At 49.8% G+C, this 26,179-nt stretch overlaps 1 protein-coding gene across 4 annotated transcripts in view; it reads right to left on the reverse strand.

The window, feature by feature from the left end:
* The window catches only part of sptbn2 (spectrin, beta, non-erythrocytic 2), a 376,681-nt gene that overhangs the window by 55,738 nt on the left and 294,764 nt on the right, over positions 1–26,179 (reverse strand). For all 4 annotated transcript variants that reach the window (XM_070868170.1, XM_070868166.1, XM_070868167.1 and 1 more), the window contains 10 exons: positions 25,630–25,747; positions 23,818–23,976; positions 19,534–19,836; positions 16,741–16,894; positions 13,594–14,464; positions 12,570–12,707; positions 10,003–10,759; positions 6,935–7,137; positions 6,120–6,210; positions 1,977–2,123 (listed from right to left, as the gene is read on the reverse strand). In XM_070868170.1, the coding sequence (XP_070724271.1) occupies positions 1,977–2,123; positions 6,120–6,210; positions 6,935–7,137; positions 10,003–10,759; positions 12,570–12,707; positions 13,594–14,464; positions 16,741–16,894; positions 19,534–19,836; positions 23,818–23,976; positions 25,630–25,747 (2,941 nt within the window). The remainder of the gene's footprint in view (positions 1–1,976; positions 2,124–6,119; positions 6,211–6,934; positions 7,138–10,002; positions 10,760–12,569; positions 12,708–13,593; positions 14,465–16,740; positions 16,895–19,533; positions 19,837–23,817; positions 23,977–25,629; positions 25,748–26,179) is intronic.

Here is a 26,179-nt window from a genome sequence, read left to right on the forward strand (position 1 = left end):
CTTAAATATATTCAATGACTGAGCCTCCACAGCTCTCTGGGGTAGAGAATTCCAAAGATTCACATTTTGAGATGAAATTCTTCCGTGTTAAATGTGCAGCCCTTTATTCTGAAACTATGCCCCCTAGTTCTACATTCCCCCACCGGAGGGGCCTTCCACCCTAGCACAGACCTTCCGTTTTGTTCTTTCCTCTCCTCCCCTCCCCCCTGCACTTGCTTCAAAACCTGTTGCATTCTCTTAATTTTCTCCAGTTCTGACAAAGGCTCAACGACCTGAAACGTTAACTGTTTCTCTCTCCACAGACGCTGCCCGACCTGCTGAGCGTTTCCAGCATTTTTTGCTTCTATTTCAGAGTTACAGCTTCTGCGGTGTTTTGGCTTTGGTTAAAAAAAATCAGCAGGCTTCCCACTCCTGATCACCAAACAGTGACTCCTGCCAGTAGAGCACCAAGGACAAGGACGAAATCAGGCGCAGTTGTAATGCCGCCCACCGTCACAGTCAAGAATCACATGTGAAGCACGATTACTCAGGGCAAGGTCCTGCAATTGAATTGGACCACAGCAACAATCAGAAGCGAAGCAGAGAAAATTGGCAAATAAAGGCTAGTTCTAAAGAAGGCACATGCGTCATCATCATCATCATCATAGGCAGTCCCTCGAAATCGAGGAAGACTTGCTTCCACTCTAAAAGTGAGTTCTCAGGTGACTGCACAGTCCAATACGGAAATTACAGTCCCTGTCACAGGTGGGACAGACAGTGGTTGAGGGAAGGGGAGGGTGGGACTGGTTTGCCGCACGCTCCTTCTGCTGCCTGCGCTTGGTTTCTGCACGCTCTCGGCGACGAGACTCGAGGTGCTCAGCGCCCTCCCGGATGCTCTTCCTCCACTTAGGGCAGTCTTTGGCCAGGGACTCCCAGGTGTCAGCGGGGATGTTGCATTTTATCAGATGATGCTTTGAGAGTGTCCTTGAAACGTTTCCTCTGCCCACCTTTGACTCGCTTGCCGTGTAGGAGTTCCGAGTAGAGCACTTGTTTTGGGAGTTTCGTGTCAGGTATGCGAACAATGTGGACCGCCCGACGGAGCTTGTCAAGTATGGTCTGTGCTTCGATGCCACATGTGTAGCTTACAGTAAGAGAAACGCGAGTATGCTGGAAATTGAATTAAATGCATTTTCCTCCCCAACAATTTCGATAGTCCCTTCCCTGTTCACACACAGATGGCTGCCAGGAATTTTCAAACCATGCTCTGCGGCCAGCTGCTGCTTGGTACACCCAGCGCTGTTTAATCATTCAGCTCGCGTCCACCGAGCAAGTTTCCCTCCTCGCAGTCTGGCTGACATTCGGGGCCGTCTCTTGTCTCTTGCGCAGCAGGTTGGAACCAGCAGCAGACCAAGCTGCCAGCCCTCCCACTAAGACTGCAGATGACAAATGCGGCGTTTTGTTATACAGGTACAATATCTCAAATCCAGCAACCTCGGGACCGAGACCCTGGCGGTTTTCGAATTTTTCTGGATTTCGGACAAGAAATCACGATAGACACCAGAGCGTCCGAAGAGACACAAAGTACTAATGGTGGCGTGGGTCAGGTTGGGCCGGGTCAAGAGTCATTCGGCAAGGCTCGGACCGATCGTACGCCGTTTAATACCTAACGGTGAAGCAGATAACTAGTCCGGTCCTCCGGTTTTTGGACAATAATTCCGGATTTTATTTTACTGAATATCAAATGGGAATTATTTCAAAAATGTCCGATTTTCGGACAGCCGGATTTGAGGCGACGTACCTGTATCTGATCTGCTGTTTCTATCTCTTCACAGTGTAAGTCGCCTTAAAAAAAAAACTAACAATGTTCCCTGCCTGAGCAGATAAGGATGATGTATGATCTTGGATAAATCATCTCCAGTACCATTATTTTTACATGTATTTATGGAAAACAAGCGAGGCATCCTTGGAGAACATTCGCCTCCCTCAGACGTGGTTACCTTGTCTATCTTATCCAGCCAGTCTTTATTGGAGGCGAGCTCTGCCATGAAGGCCTGGTGCTTCTGCCATTTTGTGTGAAGATTGCGAGCCTCATCGTACGACATATCCTGGGCTGTCAACATCTTTTCATTGATCCAGAGCGTGAGCTGAGGCAAAACGGTACAAAAAAAGTTAAAACACGGGACCGTTCGGAGCAGGAGGAGACCATTCAGCCCCTTGAGCCTGCTCAACCATTCAATCAGATCGCGGCTGATCAGCACCGCAATTCCATCAACCCGCCATTGCTCAATACCCAACACAAATATGGCGACTTTGGTCTTGAAAGCTCTATTTTCCCAAAGCATCCACAGCCTTTTGGAGGCGGGAGGGGGGGCGGGGAAAGAGTTCCAAATTTCTAGATTTTCGGTGAAAACAGTAGTTTTATGCCAAAATTACGCGACCGCTTTTAGGCCTAACTTTCGGCCTTTACGTCCATCGGTAAAGGAGGCGTTGCACGATGATTCGCGGCGCAAACCGCAAGCTTCGCCAACTTTAGTCCGGGGCAGGGAGCGCTGCAAGAGAGGCCTTGGGGGGGGGGGGGAAACAAACAAAAAATTCCAAATAACATTGCAAAAACATTTACAAGATCCTCCTTATCTATTGAATCACTGAAAAAAAATGAAAGAATAAAAACTTTAACTTACCTTTTTTTTTTGCAGATTTTCTTACTTACCGCTGCTGACAGGGCTGCACCGACAGGTTTGACCTGTAGCTATTCTGGGCACAGTGTATGGGTCGGTGTTTAAAAGTGGTTCCTGATTTTACTCCTGAAAGGCCTAGCTCTAATTTGAAGATTACCAGAATTGATTACCTATCAGGAAAGATTGAACAGGCTAGGTCTCTTTTACTCTTGAAAATGGAAGGTTGAGGGGTGACCTGATGGAGGTCTTTAAAATTATGAAAGGGTTTGACGTAAAGAAGATGTTTCCACTTGTGGGGGAGACTAGAACTCGGGGCCATCAATATAAGACAGTCACTGATAAACCCAATGGGGAATTCAGGAGAAACTTCTTTACCTAGAGAGCGGTGAGAATGTGGAACTTGCTGCCACAGGGAGAGATTGAGGTGAATAGTATAGTTGCATTTAAGGGGAATCTGGGTAAACACGTGAGGGAGAAAGGAATAGAAGGATGGGCGATGGGGTGAGATGAAGAGGGGTGGGAGGAGGCTCGTGTGGAACATAAACCCCGGCACGGAGCGGTGGGCCCGAATGGCCTGTCTCTGTGCTGTGAAGACTTTGTAAGAGTGGTGACCAGAATGGGACGCAATACTTTGTTGTGGCCTAACCAGAGCTTTATAAAGAATTAGCATAACTTCCCTGCTTTTGTACTCAATACCTTTATTTATGAAGCCCAAGATCTCATATGCTTTGCTAACTACTCTCTCAGTATGTCCTACCACCTTCATAGATCTGCACATGAACCCAGGGGTCCCTCTGTCCCTGCACACTCTTTACAATTGTGCCATTAAGTCGATACTTTGATTAACAAATGGCAGCATGGTTGGTATTCTCGAAGGATTTGTCGGTCTTATGAATTAAATCCAGAACCAGGGGTGGGCAGCAGAGGTCAGTGGCCATAAACCATGTGTGGTCTTTAGACTCATTTATAAAGCATATTGCTACGCTTTAGGAAAATTGCACTGAAGTTAATCCGCTTGAATGCTGTGCCAATACACTTACTGTGTGATGCTTTCAATCCATCACCCCATCTTACTGTCAGTGACCAACCTGTAGCCACCTATACTTCACTCTAGTGTCATACAGCTCAGAACCCTCTCTCCAGATACAATATATAATTCAACTGCTGGGCGATTTTCATAGTTGAAACGGACGTGATATGAAAGTTTCGCACACCCTCCATGATTTTACTGAAACCCTGGTCCTCATGGTATACCCCACCCCCTCCCAACCCCCCACCGCTCCACTAGTGCTGGCTGCCCTTAAGAACAGAAGACATAGGAACAGGAGTAGGCCCTACGGCCCCTCAAGCCAGCTCCGCCATTCAATAAGATCATGGCTGATCATCGACCTCAACTCCACTTTCCCGCCCGATTCCCATTCCCCTAGAGTCTAAAAATCTATCGATCTCAGCCTTGAATATACTCAACAACCGCAGCCCCAAAGATTCACAACCCTCTGAGTGAAGAAATCCCTCCTCATCTCAGTCCTCAATGGCCGACCCCTTATCCTGAGACTGTGACCCCTGGTTCTAGACTCTCTGCCAGGATGGGAAAACAGCTTCTCAACATCCACCCTGTCAATGCAACTCAGAATCTTATACGTTTCAATGAGATTACCTCTCAGTCTTCTAAACTCGAGCGTATAGGCCCAATCTACTCAATCCCTTTTAGCCACCAAACTCTTCCATCTGGGGCCCTCTCCTTAATAGCACGCCATTTCCACCTCAATACAGCAGTGCATTATTTCCAGACGAAGAAAGTTTTGTGCTCAGTGCGTACTGCATCAGGCCTACGCACACTGACTCACTTTTTTAATGTGCATCGATGAACAGGCTCGTCTGAAGTGTAAGATTTTTACACAGACCAGAACATTTAAATATTTATAAATGCTTCCTCAAGACTTCCCAGGAATCTGTCAGTGCTGTTCTAAAAAGGGCCACCAGGAGATGCACAAGGGCAACTCTCGTTGTCATGAATAAGATGATTTTTGATTACTCTTGAACTGAAATTGACACTTTCGCAGTCTGCGTGCTCTCCTTGGTGGAATTGTGACACTCAGGCAGAAAATCTAGCGAGTGTATGAAGGATAGAAATGACCCGGGGAGCTTGTTGTAGGACGCTGCACTGGATCAGTTATCATCCAATGATGGCAGGACTGACATATGAAGAAAGACTGGATCGACTAGGCTTATATTCACTGGAATTTAGAAGAATGAGAGGGGATCTCATAGAAACATATAAAATTCTTGGGAAGTCCAGAACCAGGGGTCACAGTCTAAGGATAAGGTGTAAGCCATTTAGGACCGAGATGAGGAGAAACTTCTTCACTCAGAGAATTGTGAACCTGTGGAATTCTCTACCACAGAAAGTAGTTGAGGCTAGTTCGTTAGATATATTCAAAAGGGAATTAGATGTGGCCCTTACGGCTAAAGGGATCATAGGGTATGGAGAGAAAGCAGGAATGGGTTACTGAAGTTGCATGATCAGCCATGATCATATTGAATGGTGGTGCAGGCTTCAAGGGCCGAATGGCCTACTCCTGCACCTATTTTCTATGTTTCTATGTGCCGTCCATGTTCGTGAGGAACGCTTGACTTTCAGTGAAGCCCACGGGCTGACTGCAAGTTGAGAACATGGCAGTTGCACCTCACTACAGCAGCCGTAGCTGTGCCCCTGCTGTTTAGTGCCGGACTAGGAGCGTTTTATGCTCAGTGTCTTGTACCACATGTCTGTCCCGTGCACCTGGCTAACTTCAGTATAGGATCGCACGGCACAGAAGGAGGCCATTCTGCCCATCGTGCCTGTGTCGACTCCCTGAATGAGCTATCCAATTAGTCCCTCTCCCCCAGCTCTTTCCCCACAGCCCAGCATTTTTTTCCCTTTTTAAGCACTGAAAGCATCCAAAATCCGGAATCCTCAGGACCGAGTCCGTTCCGGTTGTTGGCTTCGTCCAGATTTCAGACAAGACAATCAACAGTCTGAAATCCGGAATCCTCGACTGAATCCGTACCGGGTTTTGAGCGGCGAGGTACGAAATCCGTCAAAACCAAAAATCCAGCGCGGATTCAGACAAGGAATACGGCTTTCAGACTTGATTTTGCCTGAAATCTGGAATCCTCGCCCAAATCCGTGCCGGATTTTGGATTTTGCCTCAAAAATGTCCGGTTTGCGAACAATTCCGGTTTTCGGAGTTCTGGATTCGGGACATTTGCACCTGTATGTGTTCAATTTTGAAAGTTACGACTGAATGTGCTGCAAGTTCTGAAGAGCGCCATCTGTAATGTTTGCGAGATAGGTTCGGGTGATTTGGCCCACTCCTGTTCATTCATAAAAGACATTAAAATACGCTCATCCCGTAATCCGCAATTCAAACTCCAGAGTGCCCAGGCCGGCATACCCCAATTGACTGAAAGGAAAGTTACCTCCTGGCAATCCTGAAGGAATTTCTGCAGCTCCAGGTTGTCCTTGAGCCGACTGGCGAGGTCGCTGGCATTTTTGCGATTCCTTCTGTGCCTGAAATCGGAAGATTTGAAGACAAAATTTAAAACTCGAATCGACGGTGGCACCAACAGGCAGAAAATCAGCAGAACAAAGGGCAGTCACAATTTTCCAAGCCGACGACTAGCGGAGAAAGAACACCTTGGGCAAATACTTACTATTCAAAGTAATCTGGAAAAAAACATCTTGACTAATAAGAATAGATTTACAGATGTATAACTCTTTAATCGTGTCTCTAATCAAATTCACATCGTGAATTTTTCCTTCAAAGCAGCAAGCTGCGTGAAGATAGAAATAGCAGCTTTCTGCGGCAGCAAAATTCCAGTCAGGAAAAGACTTGCAATTATATAGCATCTTTCACAACTACCGGACCGTCTCAAAGCGTTTTTACAGCCAATGAAGTACTTTTGGAGTGTCGTCACTTGCGGGGTGTGCATTTTACGCTGGGTGCAGGGTAAGAAAACCAAGATCTCCTGGTTAAGAGCGCTTCGCACACAGCTAAGAGCAAAAATCCTAACTTTTTCTGGCACTCCAGGCCCCCCCAGAATTGCAGTTGCTACAAGCAGCGGGGGACAGTAATTCAAATCTTTTAACGTTTTGCGCTAAGACACGGGGGCGGAATTTTTGCATCACTGCCAGTACTCGCAGGGAGCGGGTGGCCTTTTTGCATCACCCACGGTTTTCCGACGTGCAGAGCCTGGGGAGAATTCGGCCGGGAAGGAATGGGGGACAGACCAACCGTTCATCGATGGAGTCCACTTTCTCCTGGATTTTGTCGGCGTGAACGTTGCCCTCGCTCATGAGCTTCATGCCCGAGTCCACCACGCCATTGATCTTCTCCTCGTTGGCGTCCATGGTGGTCTCAATGTCCTCGTGCTTCTTGATGGCAGCCTCGGCCATCTCCAGGGTGCCAGGCATCTCGGTGTGCGAAAGCATGTACTCCTGGAATAAAAGAGAAACAGATCGTAAGCAACGGCGCGGTCGGAACTGCCCATTCGTTTCTCCATCCTGGTGTTACGATTCTACCCTCAGGCCTCCTGTACCACTCCCATTATTCATGTGCCCGTGGGGAATCACAGCAGCTGCTGTCCGTACCTGGCACAGTGTCAGCAGGAGTCACGGGGGACGAAATTCAGGCACGTCAGAAAGCTGGCCCACCTATGATTTTTGACAGCTGGGAGCGATGAGGCGGCCGCCCGATCGATTTTCAGGACCCAAGATTTTTTTTTTTTACACACTGGACCGGAAGTCGGTCATAAAGGGGAGCGGTAAGTCATGCTGAGGGGCGGGAATTGGGGCAGGATCGAGTCCGGCGGGGCAGTGGTGACGTCACAGCACGTGTGTGTCACCACACGCTGTCCCCTCCGTTAAAGGAGAGAGAATTGGAGATTTTTTTCGTTTTGGCCACTGGGCTACCAGGGAGGGTTTCGGCCGGGCCAGTGGCCTGCCACCCAAGAGGGGTTTCAATAGTCCTGTTGGTGGCCCGGCCGAACCTGGGGGAACAATTGTCCAGCCGACAAAAAAAAATAACGTGGCAGCCACGGCATTCAGCCCTCGCTTTTAATGGCCACCGCACCGCCAGGGCAGAGAGAGAGAGCAGACAAGGTGCACCGACAGAGAAAGCTGTCGGGGGTACCGTTCAGCCGCTCGTGGATTTTATTCAGCAAAATTGGGGTGGATTAAAATGGAGGTACAGGATAGCGGCAGCGCACAGCAGCAGCGGGGGCGGAAGTGGGCACAGGACGAAAAGTCCCTGAGCTGAATTTGGGTCGGGGCGGCCAATGGAGTGGAACATGGCGGCCACTCGATTCCGCCGCGGTAACGGGCCTTATACGGACCCTGAATTTCAGCCCCACAGAATCATAGAAATCTACGGCATAGAAGGAGGCCATTCGGCCCATCGTTTCTGCGCCAGCCGAAAAAACACTACCCACTTTCCAGCCCTGCAGGTTACGGCACTTCAAACGCACATCCAAGTACATTTTAAATGCGATATGGGTTTCTGCCTCTACCATCCTTTCAGGCAGTGAGTCCCAAACCCCCCACCACCCTCTGGGTGAAAATATTTCCCCCCAAATCCCCTCTAAACCTCCCCCCAGTTACTTTCAGTCTACGTCCCTGGTTATTGACCTCTCTGCTAAGGGAAATAGGTCCTTCCTATCCACTCTATCTGGGCCACTCATTATTTTATGTACCTCAATTAAATCTCCCCTCAGCCTCCTCTGTTCCAAAGAAAACAACCCCAGCCTATAAAGTAATTGGGGGGAGGTTTAGAGGGGATTTGAGGGGAAATGTCTTCACCCAGAGGGTGGTGGGGAATTCACTGCCTGAAAGGGTGGTAGAGGCAGAAACCCTCACCACATTTAAAAAGTATTTGGATGTGCACCTGAAGTGTCGTAACCTGCAGGGCAACGGACCAAGAGCTGGAAAGTGGGATTAGGCTGGATAGCTCTTTGTCGGCCGGCGCGGACACAATGGGCCGAAATGGCATTCTTCCGTGCTGTAAATTTCTCTGATTCTATCCAATCGTTCATGGTAGCTAAAATTCTCGGTGGATAGTGATCAGCAGCAGAAGCTCTCGGCAATTTTACTTCTCCCTAAGCCTGGTGCAGAGACCAACTGTACCACCCCCATACCACTGACCCAGTCGCTATCTGCTAACTCAGCACCAATTGGGGATGGAACCTGATAGATATTAATTATCATACAGCAGAGGAGGCCATTGGGCCCATTGTGCCTGTGCTGACTCTGTGAAAGAGCGATCCAATTAATCCCACTCCCCCTGTTCTTTCCCCACGGCCCTGCCAGCTCTTTGCTATTTAAGTACATTTCCAATTCCCTTTCGACAGTCACTGTTAAAAATCTGTTGTAAGCTCTGAAGAGCACCATTTCCCACTGTCTGCGAGTTAAATTCAGGTGAGGTGGGCTTTTTGGCCTATTCCCGTTTATCCATAAACACACTAAAATACGCCAATCGCTGAATCAGCCTTCCTTTTGAAAGTTACCATTGACTCTGCTTCCACCGCCCTTTCGGGCAGCGCGTTTCAGATCATAATAACTCGCTGCGTAAAATCATTACTCCTCATCCAGCCCCCTACACCACGGCATTTTTTACAAATGATCTTAAATCTGTGTCCTCTGGTCACCGACTGTCCTGCCGGTGGAAACGGTTTCTCCTGGTTTACGTACAGGCAACTCTCGATTACCCGTACATGGATCCAACGGGAAACCGTTGTAACAGGATTTAAAATTCTGTTGCGAACAAGTGAAAAGACAGCTCCAAATAATTTGGAAAAATCTCCTTCCAAACACTGTGCACATTTGTATTTGCTTATTCTCTCTCTCTCACACTCGCACATTCTCTCTCTCACTCACAGTAAAAATCACCCTCCTCTGCCCTTGCTTTGCTGGTGTGTGTGTGTGTGTGTGTGTGTGTGTGTGTGTGCGTACTGCTGCAGCCGCTGTCTCTCGCGGCCGCCGCTGACGTTGGGAGCAGGGGCAGAGCCGGCACTGGTTCCAGGCACAGAACCTGTACATGCATGCTGGCAATGTCCATCTTTTGTTACTGTTTGTAGCTGATTGTGTTGAGTCATTAAAGTTTTAACTTATAAATGTAAACTTGCCGTAACAATTGTATTTATTCATTAAAGTTTAACTTTAAAGTGTAGACTCACCCTAACAGAAAAATCGTTTACCCGGAATAGCCCAATCCCCAAGAGACTCAGATAATCGAGAGTTGCCTGTATTATTCAACCAATAACATGCCCCGGCTCTGTGGCTGCAGGGTCTCTGAAATCACCACTGTACCTGATTGTTGAGGAACCCTTCCGCCTGCTTGACGTCGCGCAGGAAGATCTGGTAGCCGTACACCTGCGCCAGAAGGTTGTGCCTGTTCTCCCACATTTGGCTCAGCTCGTTCCAGCCCGTGTCGAGAGCCTGCAGCCGCTGGCGCAGGAACATGTACTGGGCGTCGGTCTGGTCCAGCGTCACCTCCTCCCCGACGTTGCGCATCCGCTCGTAGTCGTTCTTGTAGTTGTCGATCTCGTTCTTGATGTTCTCGTGGTGGGCCAGCAGCTTCTCGGCGTCGGGCAGCGAGGTGGCCATGTCCTCCGAGGCGATGGCGGTCTGCGTGCGGGACAGCCACGACTGGAAGTCGTCCAGGTCCCGCAGGAACCCCTGAAGCTTGCTGGCCTCCCCCAGCGACTCCTCGCGCCTCTTCAGGGTGTCCTTCAGGTCCTCCCACACGCCGTTGATTTCCGACAGCCGGGCCAGGATGGCCTCCGCCTGCTCCGGGTGTTCGGAGGCCAGCTTCTCCGCTTCTTTCTGCAGGTCGTCCAGCTTGCCCTGGATGGCCTCCAGGTCCCGCTCCATGCCGGTCAGCTTGCGCTGAAGGGCCATGACCCCGGCCAGGTCGTTGCCCAGACTCTGGGTCGACTCGATGACTTTGGTCTTCTCTTTGATCCACGACTTGGTCTCGTTGCACTCGAGGTGGTAATTCTGAATGCTGAGGGCCGAGCTGAGTGCTTCCTTCTTCTCGTCCGCGAGGCCACGGAACTGATCCCAGCTGAAACAGGTAAATTAGCAAACGATCAAAGTTTGTTTCATGGAATCATAGAAATTTACAGCCATTTCGGTCTACCATGTCTGTGCCGGCCAACCAAGAGCTATCCAGCCGAATCCCACTTTCCAGCTCTTGGTCCGTAGCCCTGTAGGTTACGGCACTTCAAGTGCATATCCAAGTACTGTTAAATGCTGTGAGGGTTTCTGCCTCTACCACGCATTCAGGCAGTGAGTTCCAGACCCCCATCACCCTCTGGGTGAAGAAATTTCCCCTCAGATCTCCTCTAAACTCCCCCCAATTACTTTAAATCTATGTCCCCTGGTTGTTGACCCCTCTGCTAAGGGAAATACGTCCATCCTATCCACTCTATCTCGGCCCCTCATAATTTTATACACCTCAATAAGCTCTTCTGTCCTAAGGAAAACAAACCCAGTCTTTCCAATCTTTTCTCATAGCTAAAATTCTCCAGTCCAGGTAACATCCTCGTACATCTTCTCTTTACCCTCTCTAGTGCAATCACATCTTTCCGGTAATGTGGTGAATTGGGGCATAAATTTAGGATTAGCGCTAGCGGATCGACTGCACGAATGTGTTTTCTCCATGTGAAGCCTTTGTCCGCCAGGAGTGCACGTCAATGGTCGGAGAATTGGGGGTGGCATACCTGCGCTCTCTCAATACGCGTGGTTGCCCGCCAAGAACGCAATTTCCAAAAATTAACACACTTGAGGACCCCCTGTAAATATTGACACACACCCGGGGTCCCCCTGTAAATACTGACACACTCCTGGGGACCCCCTATAAATACTGACACACTCCCTGGGACCCACTGTAAATACTGACACACTCCCGGGGACCCCCTGTAAATACTGACACACACCCGGGGTCCCCCTGTAAATATTGACACACACCCAGGGTCCCCCTGTAAATACTGACACACTCCTGGGGACCCCCTATAAATACTGACACACTCCCGGGGACCATCCTTTAAATACTGACACACTCCCCCCGGGACCCACTGTAAATACTGACACACTCCGAGGGACCCCCGTCAATACTGGCACACTGCCAGCGACCCCCTGTAAATACTGACACACTCCTGGGGACCCCCTGTAAATACTGACACACTCCGAGGGACCCCCTGTAAATGCTGACACACTCCGAGGGACCCCCTGTAAATACAGACACACTGCCAGCGACCCCCTGTAAATACTGACACACTCCCGGGGACCCCCTGTAAATACTGACACACTCTGAGGGACCCCCTGTAAATACTGACACACTCCCGAGGACCCCCTGTAAATACTGACACACTCCCGGGGACCCCCTGTAAATACTGACACACTCCCGGGGACCCCCTGTAAATACTGACACACTCCGAGGGACCCCCTGTCAATACTGACACACTGCCAGAGACCTCCTTTAAACACTGCCGCCACTCCTGAGTACCCACTGCAAACACTGACTTCCCTCAGGCATTTCACTGGCTTTTAAAATTGCTATTTTCATTGAGAAACCCAAGCGAGGGTTTAAATTGTAGCACGTTACAAAAGGGTGAAGTGAGCAGGAGAGAAGTGGAGGTAAATCAGCAAATAGTGAACAGGTGGCTGAATTCAGACAAAAGATGGAAATTTAAGAAAAGTAACCAGATAAACAACAGGAAACAATGTGTGTCCATTCACATTCACATGGACAGGTAACTTGGGTGAAAGTTGATAAAGAAATCCTCTTGCTGTTGGTTCCCGTTGGCAGTTCAGCTGTCCTTGTTCAGAGGGTTACACTGTGAGCAGCCTCTGCATTATTGGGTTGGGCTCACCTGCTGTTAAGCTGGTCTTTCATGCCAGTCACCTCGTCTTTGTTGCGGTGCTCGGTGCTTAGTAACTGACTGGCAACTTCGTTGACAGCTGTGATACGAGAGGCTTGGCTGTTCATCTCTGGCTCGAGTGTTTCAAACCTAATCGTGAAGCAAATTACATAAGTTTAATCAACTTCAGTGCGTAAGAGTCACCTGCATTATATATAACAACTTGTGTCTGTACAGCACCTTTATCGTCGCAAGGCGCTTCACAGGAGCGTAAATCTAAAGCAATTTGACACCGAGCCACACAAGGAGTTATTGGGCAGGTTGGTCAAAGAGGGAGGTTTAAGGAATGTCTTAAAGAAGGAGAGTCGGAGAGGTTTAGGGAGGGAATTCCAGAGCTTAGGCCTAGTATAGTATATAGCAGCTTAGCGTATCCGCAGGACATCAAAACATAACATGAAATAGGAGCAGGAGTCGGCCATACGGCCCCTCGAGCCTGCTCCGCCATTCAATAAGATTATGGCTGATCTGATCTTGGCCTCAGCTCCGCTTCCCTGCCCGCTCCTCATAACCCGCGACTCCCCTATTGTTCAAAAATCTGTCTATCTCTACCATAAATGTATTCAATTAAATATATAATATAAAAACACCGAATACGCATAGGCCAGTGACCAGAGCCAGGGGCTTAGCCACCAGACAAGAACATTTCGTTGTCTTAAAAGAACCGCCCACTGATCCACGCAGATTGAGGAGGGCACAGAATCAATCTCCAGTCTGCTCCGAGATAACCTATCTGGTAGTTGCAAGTGACAAGGGAGGCAGGGGGGGGGGGGGGGGGGGGGGCGGAATAACCATCCGTAGTTCCCATACCTGACCACTCCCCCAGCAAGAAGTCCTAGGCAGCGCACAAATGAGTACGAAATGAGAGTCAGTGCCTTGCGGAGGTGAAAAGAGCCCGTAGGTGAACCACTCTCGTACTCAAGAGTTCACCCAATTCATTTACTTTGTTTCAAAAAGAGATCGACTTCGGCTGCCGTACCTGTGCTGGACAACCTCCAAGTCCTCCAGTTTCTCCGGGATGGCCATGGCATTCAGCCACTGCTCCTTCTCATCGATCCACAGCGTGCAGGCGTCCGCCTCACTGAACATCTTGTAGAGCGCCAGTGCGTCCTGCAGCGTCTGCTTCCGCTGCTGTGCCAGGGCCACCAGCTCCTCGTAGCGCTGCTCGATGGCAGGCAGCCTGCCGTCCACCTCGGGAGAGCGGGCAAAGTCAGCCGGCAGGCCTTGGGCCTGCTCGTGCAGGGCGTCGATGGTGGCCCGGTGGTTGTGGATCTCCTCCTCCACGTCCTTGTGCTTCTTGGCCAGCGTCTGCGTGGAGTACTGGTCGTGGCCCACGTCGCCGCTGGAGGCGATGCGCAGCGTGTCGAGGATCCAGGCCTCGATGTCGTTGGCGTCGGCCTGGAACTGGTAGAGGTTGGAGACCTCGTGCAGCCGCTGCTCCCGCTGGGCTGCCAGCTCCTCCAGGTGGGCCCACAGCCCCCGGATGTCCTCGATCTTCTCCTGGACTTCACTGGCTCCGAAGTGGCCCTCGTCGATCAGGCCCTCGCCCGCCCGGATCGTCTGCTGTAGGGGGCCACCGCGGCCACTCATCTCGTCCTTGAACGAGTTGTGCTTGCTGATGAGCAGCATGACGCCGGTCAGGTCCCGGCCGTAGTCCTCCGACGACATAATCTGCTCCTTCTCCCGGATCCACGACTCCTCCTCGCCCATCTCCCAGAAGAACTTCCAGAGGCGCCGGGACTCCTCGAGCTTGGCCCGCCGCTCCGCCGCGAGCTCGCACAGCTCCTGGTAGCAAAGGTCCAGGTGTGTGATGCGGTCGCGGACGATCTGAGGATCGCATGGTTTGTAACCTGGCAGGAAAACACAGAGAGTTTACTATTTTAGACGCCACTTAAATGCCTCATCGTACGACACATCTTTTCATTGACTTAGAGTGTGAGCTGGGCAAAATGGTACAAAAAAAGTAAAACATAAGAAATAGGTGTAGGAATCGGCCATTTGGCCCATCGAGCCTGCTCCGTCATTCAATAAGATCATGGCTGATCCGATCCTGGCCTCAACTCCACTTCCTTGCCCGCTCCCCATAACCTTTGACTCCCTTATCGCTCAAAGTTCTGTCTACCCCCACCTTAAATATATTCAATGACCAAGCCTCCACAGCTCTCTGGGGAGAATTCCACAGATTTACAACCCTCTCAGAGGGAAACATAGAGGGCTATTCGGAACAGGAGGAGACCATTCAGCCCCTCGGGCCTGTTCCGCCATTCAATCAGATCGTGGCTGATCTGCGACGTAACTCCATCCACCCGCCTTTCACCCACATCCCTCGATACCCAACAAAAAACATAGCGACTTCGGTCTTGAAAGCTCAGTTTCCCCAAAGCTTCCACAGCCTTTTGGGTGGGGGGGGGAGGGAGCGCGGTGGAGGTGGGGGACGATTAAGAGTTCCAGATTTTTACTGCCCTTGTGTTTAAAAGTGGAAACTAATTTCACTCCTGGATGGCCTAGCTCTAATTTGAATATAGGCCCAGTGTACTCAATCCCTTGTACCCACCAAACCCTTCCATCTAGGACCCTCTCCTTAGTGGCATGTCATTTCCACCTCACTACAGCACTGTCCATGTGCCATTTAATGCCAGTCCTTTTTTTAGCTGCTGATTGTCCATTTACAGTCTCCTCAAAGGTTGAGGAGGTTGGGCCTCTACTCATTGAAATTAAGAAGAATGAGAGGTGATCTTATTGAAACGTGTAAGATTCTGAGGGGGCTTGACAAGGTGGATGCAGAGAGGATGTTTCCACTGATGGGCAGACTAGGGGGCATAATCTTAGAATAAGGGGCCGCCCATTTAAAACTGAGATGAGGAGGAATTTCTTCTCTCAGAGGGTTGTAAATCTGTGGAAATCGCTGCCTCAGAGAGCTGTGGAAGCCGGAACATTGAATAAATTTAAGACAGTGATAGATAGTTTCTTAACCAATAAAGGGATAAGGGGTTATGGGGAGCGGGCGGGGAAGTGGACCCGAGTCCATGATCGGATCAGTCATGATCGTATCAAACGGCGGAGCAGGTTTGAGGGGCCGTATGGCCTTCTGCTCCTATTTCTTATGTTCAATGAACAATTGGTGGCAGTGCAGTTGCAACTGTGAGGAGTTTGCGTACACTACAGCACTGCCTCATCAGGCTGCCCTCCCCATCAGCAGAGCAAGTGATCTGGTGTGGTGGAGCACACTGTGACAAACCTTGCACACATTCACTAGAGTGCTATTGTCTGCCCCAGTACTACATGTCCCGGAGGTTGTGCAACTTCCAGTTTACTGAGTGGATCTGCGCAATAGTAAAATCACCTGCTCTAACCGTCATGAGGCAGTGCTCTCTGCTGAACAGTCAGATAATCCTAGCAGCCGCGTCGCTCAGTCACTCTTCAGCCCCCTGTTTTATGAGTCTCCTTCCTATCTGACATTATGGACAGCTGATAGGCTGCCCTGAGACACAACTCGCACTAGAGGATTTAAGAATATTGTCCTGGGGCCAATATTTATCCCTCAACCAACGTCGCTAAATTCCACGGCCACTATTTCGAAGAAGAGCAGGGGAGTTATCCTCGGTGTTCTGGGACCAATATTTATCCCTCAACCAACATCATTAAAACAGATCATCTGGTCATTATCATATTGCTGTTTGTGGGAGCTTGCTGTGTGCAAATTGGCTGCCGCATTTCCTACATTACAACAGTGACTACACTTCAAAAGTACTTCATTGGCTGTGAAGCGCTTTGATATGTCCGGTGGTCGTGAAAGGCGCTATATAGAAACACAGAAAATGGGTGCAGGAGTAGGCCATTCGGCCCTTCGAGCCTGCACCACCATTCAAAATGATCATGGCTGATCATGCAACTTCAGTACCCCATTCCTGCTTTCTCTCCATACCCCATATAAATGCAAGTCTTTCTTTTGCAGGAGAGCAAGAAAAGGGGAATCCCAGTTTGATCAAAGGGCAGGCCGTGTGCAGTGGCCCAGAGGACGAGACAGGCCGAGAGGAGTCCCACTGCCACATTCTAAGTCTAACCACACTCAACAAACCGCGCTCGCTCAGGGGAGTGTGAGACACAAAGCACACTCTGGCCATACCTTCCTCGCTGCTGGTGAATCTCTGAGCACCGGCGTTAACGCTTTTGACCCGTTCTGCCTGGATTGCGATATCCGCCTCCACCAGCGTGTGAGTCTGCAGCAGGTCCTCGACGCCGTGCAGGTGTTTGCCGTAATCTTGCGACTGCAGGCGGCTCTGAAATGCAAAGTTCAGGCGTGAGGTCATCGCAGTTATAGGGCCGCGCATTCCTTTAAGGTCACTGTGGAGGTGACTGATCATACTCGCAGATCATAGAACCATAGAAAGTTACAGCACGGAAGGAGGCCATTCGGCCCATCGTGTCTGTTCTGGCCGACAAAGAGCTACCCAGCCTAATCCCACTTTCCAGCTCTTGATCCGTAGCCCTGAAGGTTACAAGTGCACATCCAAGTACTTTTTAAATGCGGTGAAGGTTTCTGCCTCCACCACCCTTTCAGGCAGTGAGTTCCAGACCCCCACCACCCTCTGGGGGAAGAAATTTCCCCTCAAATCCCCTCGAAACCTCCTCCCAATTACTTTAAATCTACTCCCCTGGTTATTGACCCGTCCGCTAAGGGAAACAGGTCCTTCCTATCCACTCTATCTAGGCCCCTCATCATTTTATACACCTCAATCAGGTCTCCCCATAGCTTCCTCTGTTCCAAAGAAAACAAACCCAGCCCATCCAATTTTTCCTCATCGTGAAAATTCTCCAGTCCTGGCAACATCCTCGTAAATCTCCCCTATACCCTCTCCAGTGCGATCACAGCTTTCCTGTAATGTGGTGACCAGAACTGCACGCAGTACTCTAGCCGTGGCCTAACTAGTGTTTTATACAATTCAAGCATAGCCTCCCTACTCTTGTATTCTATGCCTCGGCTAATAAAGGCAACTATTCCGTATGCCTTCTTAATCACTTTATCTACCTCTCCTGCAACCTTCAGGGATCTATGGACATGCACTCCAAGGTCCCTTTGTTCCTCTACACCTCTCAGTGTCCTACCATTTAATGTGTATTCCCTCCCCAAATGCATTACCTCACACTTCTCTGGATTGAAATCCATTTGTCACTGTTCTGCCCACCTGACCAGTTCATTGATATCTTCCTGCAGTCTACAGCTTTCTTCTTCATTATCAACCACACAGCATCATCTGAAACTTATTAAATCATACCCCCTATATTCAAGTCTAAATGTAGCTGTGTCATTTCCATTGACGGTACCAGCAACACTACCACTTTGATAACATTGCAAGTATCAACACGGACGAGTGCAGTTAGGAGCAGTACTTAAGTGTATTGGTACCCATACATTATATGAAAAACCACACTTATTAAACTGTCAAAACTCAATGGTATTGGCACCAGTCTGCAAGTGGTACAGATTAGACGAGTTCATGAGGTTCATGAACCTAATTCACCACCTCAAACTATGTGCATCACTATTACCACTAGACAGACCTGTAACCACCAGTACCTCACACACCTTAGTGTTAACGCAGCTGACAATGTTTTCACACACAGCCTAGTACTGGTTAGGCGGAAGCTATAATTATACTGTTCAACCGGATACAGAACTCCAACTGCACGCCCTATAGCGGGGAATATATACGGGCTGGGGGAAATTTTCAACTTTGCTACCTTGGTCGACATGATTCGCCGCTCTTTACGGAACCCGCCTGATTTTCATTGCAACGCAACGAAAAGCGGACAGAGTCTATAAGGAACGGACGATGTATTGTGCCAGGTTACAGCCCAAGTGGTGAAGGTGAAAATTAACCCCAGCACCAGTACTGTGTTGGTCTATAAGTGGTGCAGATTGTACGTAATTTTGGAGTAAATCTGGATTGTGACTGGACTCGGATTTTCCCAATGCCCTCAGACAGGATCTCCACTCCCACCCCACTCCCTCCCCCACCTTCTCCCCTCCACTCGATGCTTTAAAGATCTTCATTTTGAAATCCTTCCACTACCTAATCCTGACCTATCCCAGCCATTGCTTAGATGTAGTCCTTACTACTAGGGGGATCAAGGGGTATGGCGAGAAAGCAGGAATGGGGTACTGAAGTTGCATGTTCAGCCATGAACTCATTGAATGGTGGTGCAGGCTCGATGGGCCGAATGGCCAATCCTGCACCTATTTTCTATGTTTCTATGCCACTGGTTCCCCGCTTTCTCCTCCCCACCGCTCCCTTCAGTCACTGCACCGCCTGCTCTCCGGAACCTAAACTGCTTCACCTCATTACCTCCTCCCTCCGTCCTTCAAAAGCCTCTCTCTGACTGTGCGGCTGATCCGCGCTCTATTCCCTCCATGCTCCCCACCCTCCACCCCACTGATCCTTCGCGTCTCCCACTCGGCATTCTCCTCGCAAGCTCTGGAGCAGCAACACTGCTGGCTGCTGCAAAGGGTATTACAGCTCAGTAAAGTATTTGCAGCAAAGGGTATTACAGCTCAGTAAAGTATTTGCAGCACAGAATCAGGCCATTTGGTCCAACAGGTCCGTGCCGGTGCACGCAAGGCTCCTCCCACCCCTACTTCATCTCACCCCATCAGCGTATTCTATTCCTATCTCCCTCGTGCGCTTCCCCTTAAATGCACCTACGCTACTCGCCGCGACCACTGCCTGTGGCAGCGAGTTCTACATTCTCACCACTCTCTGGGTAAAGAAGTTTCTCCTGAATGCCCGATTAGTGACCGCCTTATGTTAATGGCCCGTAGTTTGGGTCTTGCAAGTCAAAACATCTACTCTTTCATAATCTTGAAGGTCTCTATCGGGTCACGCCCCCCTTCAGCCTTCCCTTTTCTGATGCCGCCTACCTTCATGTCTTCCATCCAGTCCACGATGTGCAGCATCTCCTGAAACATCTTCTGCAGCTCGAGGTTCCTCATCAGACGCTCGCGCCGCGCGTGCAGCAGCTCCCGCAGGTAGTCCCACAGCCGGATGACGTTGTCCTTGCGGACCGTGATGCGCTTGATGTCGTAGTACCGCTCGGCCTCCAGCTCCTTGGCCACCGCCACCACGGCCTGCACGCGCTCGTTGTAGGCGTTGATGTCCGTCTCGATGGCCTCGTGCTTCCTCGTGGCGGCCTCCACCGCCGCCAGGTCAATTCCAAAATTGTCCTTCAGACATAGAAGAGGGAAGAGGTTACAGCAACGGAGCAGGAGCAGCTCCCGAGGAAACGCGTAGCCTTTATTTCGCGAGTGTGTCGCTGGTTGGCAAAAACATCGAATGGAATTTTTGATAAAATGGCTGCGTTATTCAGTCAGGAAGTGTGACTGTTGCAGGACTATCTCCAGCTGATTGCCCACCTTTTGTGCCATGGGAACCAGTTATTGTTTTATACAGTACTGCACACCGACTGTTTTATACAGAGCTGGCACGCTGCCCGTAGTGTGTTTTACTGGGACTGATTACTGCTCTCGGTGTTTTACTGGGACTGATTACTGCCCGTAGTGTGTTTTACTGGGACTGATTACTGCTCTCGGTGTGTTTTACTGGGACTGATTACTGCCCGTAGCGTGTTTTACTGGGTCTGATTATTGCTCTCAGTGTGTTTTACTGGGACTGATTACTGCTCTCGGTGTGTTTTACTGGGACTGATTACTGCCCGTAGCGTGTTTTACTGGGACTGATTACTGCTCTCTGTGTGTTTTACTGGGTCTGATTACTGCTCTCTGTGTGTTTTACTGGGACTGATTACTGCCCGTAGCGTGTTTTACTGGGACTGATTACTGCCCGTAGCGTGTTTTACTGGGACTGATTACTGCTCTCGGTGTGTTTTACTGGGTCTGATTACTGCTCTCAGTGTGTTTTACTGGGACTGATTACTACTCTCGGTGTGTTTTACTGGGTCTGATTACTGCTCTCGGTGTGTTTTACTGGGTCTGATTACTGCTCTCGGTGTGTTTTACTGGGACTGATTACTGCTCTCGGTGTGTTTTACTGGGTCTGATTACTGCTCTCGGTGTGTTTTACTGGGACTGATTACTGCTCTCGGTGTGTTTTACTGGGACTGATTACTGCTCTCGGTGTGTTTTACTGGGACTGATTACTGCCCGTAGCGTGTTTTACTGGGACTGATTACTGCCCGTAGCGTGTTTTACTGGGACTGATTACTGCTCTCGGTGTGTTTTACTGGGACTGATTACTGCCCGTAGCGTGTTTTACTGGGACTGATTACTGCTCTCGGTGTGTTTTACTGGGACTGATTACTGCCCATAGCATGTTTTACTGGGACTGATTACTGCTCTCGGTGTGTTTTACTGGGACTGATTACTGCCCGTAGCGTGTTTTACTGGGACTGATTACTGCTCTCGGTGTGTTTTACTGGGACTGATTACTGCTCTCAGTGTGTTTTACTGGGACTGATTACTGCTCTCGGTGTGTTTTACTGGGACTGATTACTGCCCGTAGCGTGTTTTACTGGGACTGATTACTGCTCTCGGTGTGTTTTACTGGGACTGATTACTGCTCTCGGTGTGTTTTACTGGGACTGATTACTGCCCGTAGCGTGTTTTACTGGGACTGATTACTGCTCTCGGTGTGTTTTACTGGGACTGATTACTGCTCTCAGTGTGTTTTACTGGGACTGATTACTGCTCTCGGTGTGTTTTACTGGGACTGCTTACTGCTCTCGGTGTGTTTTACTGGGACTGATTACTGCCCGTAGCGTGTTTTACTGGGACTGATTACTGCTCTCGGTGTGTTTTACTGGGACTGATTACTGTCCGTAGCGTGTTTTACTGGGACTGATTACTTCTCTCAGTGTGTTTTACTGGGACTGATTACTGCCTGTAGCGTGTTTTACTGGGTCTGATTATGCTCTCGGTGTGTTTTACTGGGACTGATTACTGCCCGTAGCGTGTTTTACTGGGACTGATTACTGCCCTCAGTGTGTTTTACTGGGACTGATTACTGCCTGTAGCGTGTTTTACTGGGTCTGATTATGCTCTCGGTGTGTTTTACTGGGACTGATTACTGCCCGTAGCGTGTTTTACTGGGACTGATTACTGCCCTCAGTGTGTTTTACTGGGACTGATTACTGCCCTCAGTGTGTTTTACTGGGACTGATTACTGCCCGTAGCATGTTTTACTGGGACTGATTACTGCTCTCGGTGTTTTACTGGGACTGATTACTGCCCGTAGCGTGTTTTACTGGGACTGATTACTTCTCTCAGTGTGTTTTACTGGGACTGATTACTGCTCTCGGTGTGTTTTACTGGGACTGATTACTGCCCGTAGCGTGTTTTACTGGGACTGATTACTGCCCGTAGCGTGTTTTACTGGGACTGATTACTGCCCGTAGCGTGTTTTACTGGGACTGAATACTGCTCTCAGTGTGTTTTACTGGGACTGATTACTGCTCTCGGTGTGTTTTACTCGGACTGATTACTGCCCGTAGTGTGTTTTACTGGGACTGATTACTGCTCTTGGTGTGTTTTACTGGGACTGATTACTGCCCGTAGCGTGTTTTACTGGGACTGATTACTGCCCTCAGTGTGTTTTACTGGGACTGATTACTGCCCGTAGCGTGTTTTACTGGGACTGATTACGGCCCGTAGCGTGTTTTACTGGGAGCTGGTTTTGATACTGGCAGGAGTCGATTTGTCTTGGGAGGGGGTTTCTGTAACCAGAAGGGTCAGGTCACAGCCAGAGATCGTCTCTTCCATTACGCGCGCTCTCTCTCTCTCTCTTTCTCTCTCTCTCTCGTGATCGCTACCAACTAACATGCAGCCTCCTTATAAACAATTGCTGATTATAAACCATAATATTTGAGAAGGATAGATCAAGTACTTTTTGTTTGCTTGTGATGCTATGCCACATTGCAGTGAGGGTGTCTAGATGTATACAAAATGCTGAAATGTACTGCGAGGGAGTCTGAACTGACAGTGGGTCCCATGTAAATCATCTTATCTCTTTCAGACGCTGACGAATTTGCTGTGCATCCAGTTATCAGTTTTGAATATTGGCGTTTGCGGTTTTTCTTTGGATCCATAATATGTTTCATGCTATTACGCTTGGGATGAATGCGCTCTGCTGAGCAGCGGCTAATTGGCGTGCTAACATTATAGCAAGGATTTTAGTGCCCTTGAGGGGGTACATAGTTAAGTAACACCGATGACTCTGGCGATCAGGAATTTAAGTTCTCATGAAAGGATCAAGGATTTTGCGGGGTTTTTTTGGGGATGAGTCCTTGAGGTGACCCCGTCGAAGGTTTTCAAGATTATATGGAGAATTTGCCAAAGTTGTTCCGGGCAAATTATTTACTGCGGTAATGGGTTCAAATCCTACAAGTTAGGAATCAGAAAGTTTGGAGTAAGAAGGGAAGTCACGCAGAACTTTTCATCCAAAGGGTGATCCAGGTACAGAATAAGTTGCCAAGGAAAGATGCTGAATCGAATAAAATAAGTGAGACCAACTTGGCTCGGGAAAGGAACGGGAGGGGGATTTATGACGAGAAGGTGGGGGGAGGTGCAGTACTGAGATCAACGACAACAACAACAACAACTTGCCTTGATACAGCGCCTCTGACGTAGTAAAACGTCCCGAGGCGCTTCAGAGCAGCGATTATCAAACGCAATTTGACACCGAGCCACATAAGGAGATATTAGGGCAGGTGAACAAAAGCTGGATCAAAGAGGTCAGTTTTAGGGAGTGCCTCAAAGGAGGAGAGAGAGGTGGAGAGGTTTAGGGAGGGAAGTCCAGAGTTTAGGACCTGGGTAGCTGAAGGCACGGCTGCCAATTAAGAGAGATGAAAATCGGGGATGGGCAAGAGGCCAGAACTGGAGGAGCGCAGAGAACTTGGGGGGGGGGGGGGGGGCGGGTTGTACGGCTGGAGGAGGTTACAGAGATAGGGAGGGGGCGAGGCCATGGAGGGATTTGAACACAAGGATGAGAATTTTAGAAATGTGGCATTGCTGGACTGGGGCCAGAAGATCAGTCAATAACAGAGACTTGTCTGGACAAGTGGCTTTTTGCCCCCTGTAAGTGTTGCTTGTTATTGGCCTCGACAGCTGAATCTGCAGCTTGTGTTGTGCACAATGCTGTGCGAGTTGCAGAGCTACTTCAACATTCCTCCCCCCTCCATGCATGCTGCTTACCTGGGAGACCAGCCGCTGATTTTCGCTCAGCCATGTCTCTCTCATGGCCGCCTTGCGATCAAACCGATGAGCCAGTTGTTCCAGTTTCTCCTGTCGGATGAGCTCTGTCCGTAAGGCGAGTTCCCGCTCGTGCTCAGCTTTCTCCAGTCGTTCCCAAGCCTGAGGTGTGGGGGGAGCGGGGGAGAAAGAGAGTGGGGGGACAGGACGTAAAGGACACGGTAAGCCCACTGTGGTGTTAGCATCTATTTTCATATTCGTCCCATTGAGATAAACAGCGAGGGGTCAAAATTCGGTCTGTAATGCCACCCGTTGGCAGCGGAGAGGGGCGGCTAACAACTAACCATCACCACGGAGTGCGTTCCTCGACCCCTGAAAAATGTAGTTGGGCAGTGGGGGAGGTCCCAAGAGGTACCACTGTGGCTTGACCGCCACCCTCGAGGTGACGTCATTGAGTGTGCAATGCCCCCTTGGGGCTGCGGCTGCGATATTTGGTACGTTCGGTGGCTTCACCGGCAGACATTCGTACCGACTGGGAAAGGTGGTGGGACATCGAGGATCCCGGGGCGGTACCGTCCGGAGAGCAAGGTAAGTTGTTCACTTAAATTAGTTCAGCATATATTTATTAACGGCACCAGTGGGGAAGTGTGGGTGAAAGAAAGTTTCGAAAACTTTTGTTTTCATTTTTATCTGCCAGGGTGCCGGCAGCCGATCGCCGGGAAATTGGGTCGGCCTCCTGAACGACCACTCCCTTGGCGCCTGAGGACGAGTGTACAATGCCTCTTTTAGAGCTACTCGCTCATCTTTGGGGAAAAATACTGAATTTGGCAGCTTGAGGCGGTGATTACCGCCCGGCGGTAACATCGCCCTTCAGGTGGCGTGACCGCCTCAAAAACAGCGGTACCAAATTTTGACCACCGCCGAGGATCAGAGCTCCCAGTGGGTAAAGGCGCCAGCCTGGTGTAACACTAAAGCATACAGCCCGGAGGACCAGGGCTTGATTCTTGGTCTGTGCCGAGCGAGTTGCTCTCCGTTGGGGCAGCAGTACAGGTCGGACAGCTGGCCTCAGCACCTCAGAGGCGGCCGGGGAAACCAGCCCCTGCTCCTGCTCGAGTAATCCCGGCTGGAAAGTGCATTTGTATGGATGTTGAGGACCAAATCAGGCCCGGCTGTGATGGCGGCCATGACTGAATAGCCTGTCAGTGCTCAGTGTCTAGGCTCACGTATGAGGAATGTCACTTGGGTGAGGTACTGCAAGGCTTGTGGAACCGTACCCTAACAAGAGTATCTTCAGTGGTGAAAGGAAATTGGAGGGTGAATAAAAGCCACGGTCTGAATTTGGTAGTACAACGGTTTCTGCTCTCTCAGGTGGACGTGAAAGATCCACGGGAATATTTTGAAGAGCAGGAGAGTTGTGGGCCCAATATTTATCCCTCAATCAACATCACTAAAATGAGATGATCTGGTCATTATCACATTGCTCTTTGTGGGAGCTTGCTGTGCACAAAATGGCTGCCCCGTTTCCCACATTACAACAGTGACCACACTTCAAAAAGTACTTCATTGGCTGAAAAGCGCTTTGGTACAGCCCAGCGAGCCCAGTGTTTTTGCAGCTTTAGGAGAGCACTGACCAGAGCAACAAGAAAGGTGGCGGTGGGGAGAGAAAAGATTGGAGGCTGAAGGCGAGAGTGGAATCATCCATCAGATGAGAAACTTTTTATTGATCCTGGACCGTTTGGAGCAGTGGTTCCATGCGGGTGCTGCTGCAACGTTACACATTTAATTGGCCATAAAGTCACGGGCAGCGTTGCTCACCTTGTTAATATCAGAGATGAGTTTGCCTTCTCGTGGAATGTAGACTTTCTGGTTGTTGGCCCTCATCTTGCTTTGAATAGTGAAAAGCAGCACCTCGAGATTGCCCTTCTCTGTGAACCTGTCAAGCAAGCAACACCAGAATCTCACTTAACTGCGATCGGCTCTGGAGAAGCAATTTGCTGAGGTGATTGAGGGCCCCGACTGACAGCACCATACAATCACAATTTCACTTAAAAAAAAATAAATGATTGAGCAAAACTTTTCAACATTGCTGGGGACCCATTGCAGAGAAGCGATGGAGCGGACTGCGAGTCTGCTCAAGTTGGGAGCGCCAGACCCATCCCCGCACTGTCAGAGGGGCAGTACTGAGGGAGCGCCGCACTGTCGGAGGGGCAGTACTGAGGGAGCGCCGCATTGTCGGAGGGGCAGTACTGAGGGAGCGCCGCACTGTCGGAGGGGCAGTACTGAGGGAGCGCCGCACTGTCGGAGGCGCGGTACTGAGGGAGCGCCGCACTGTCGGAGGGGCGGTACTGAGAGAGCGCCGCACTGT

Source organism: Pristiophorus japonicus, chromosome 27 (assembly GCF_044704955.1).
Source record: "Pristiophorus japonicus isolate sPriJap1 chromosome 27, sPriJap1.hap1, whole genome shotgun sequence".
Lineage (NCBI taxonomy): Eukaryota > Metazoa > Chordata > Chondrichthyes > Pristiophoridae > Pristiophorus > Pristiophorus japonicus.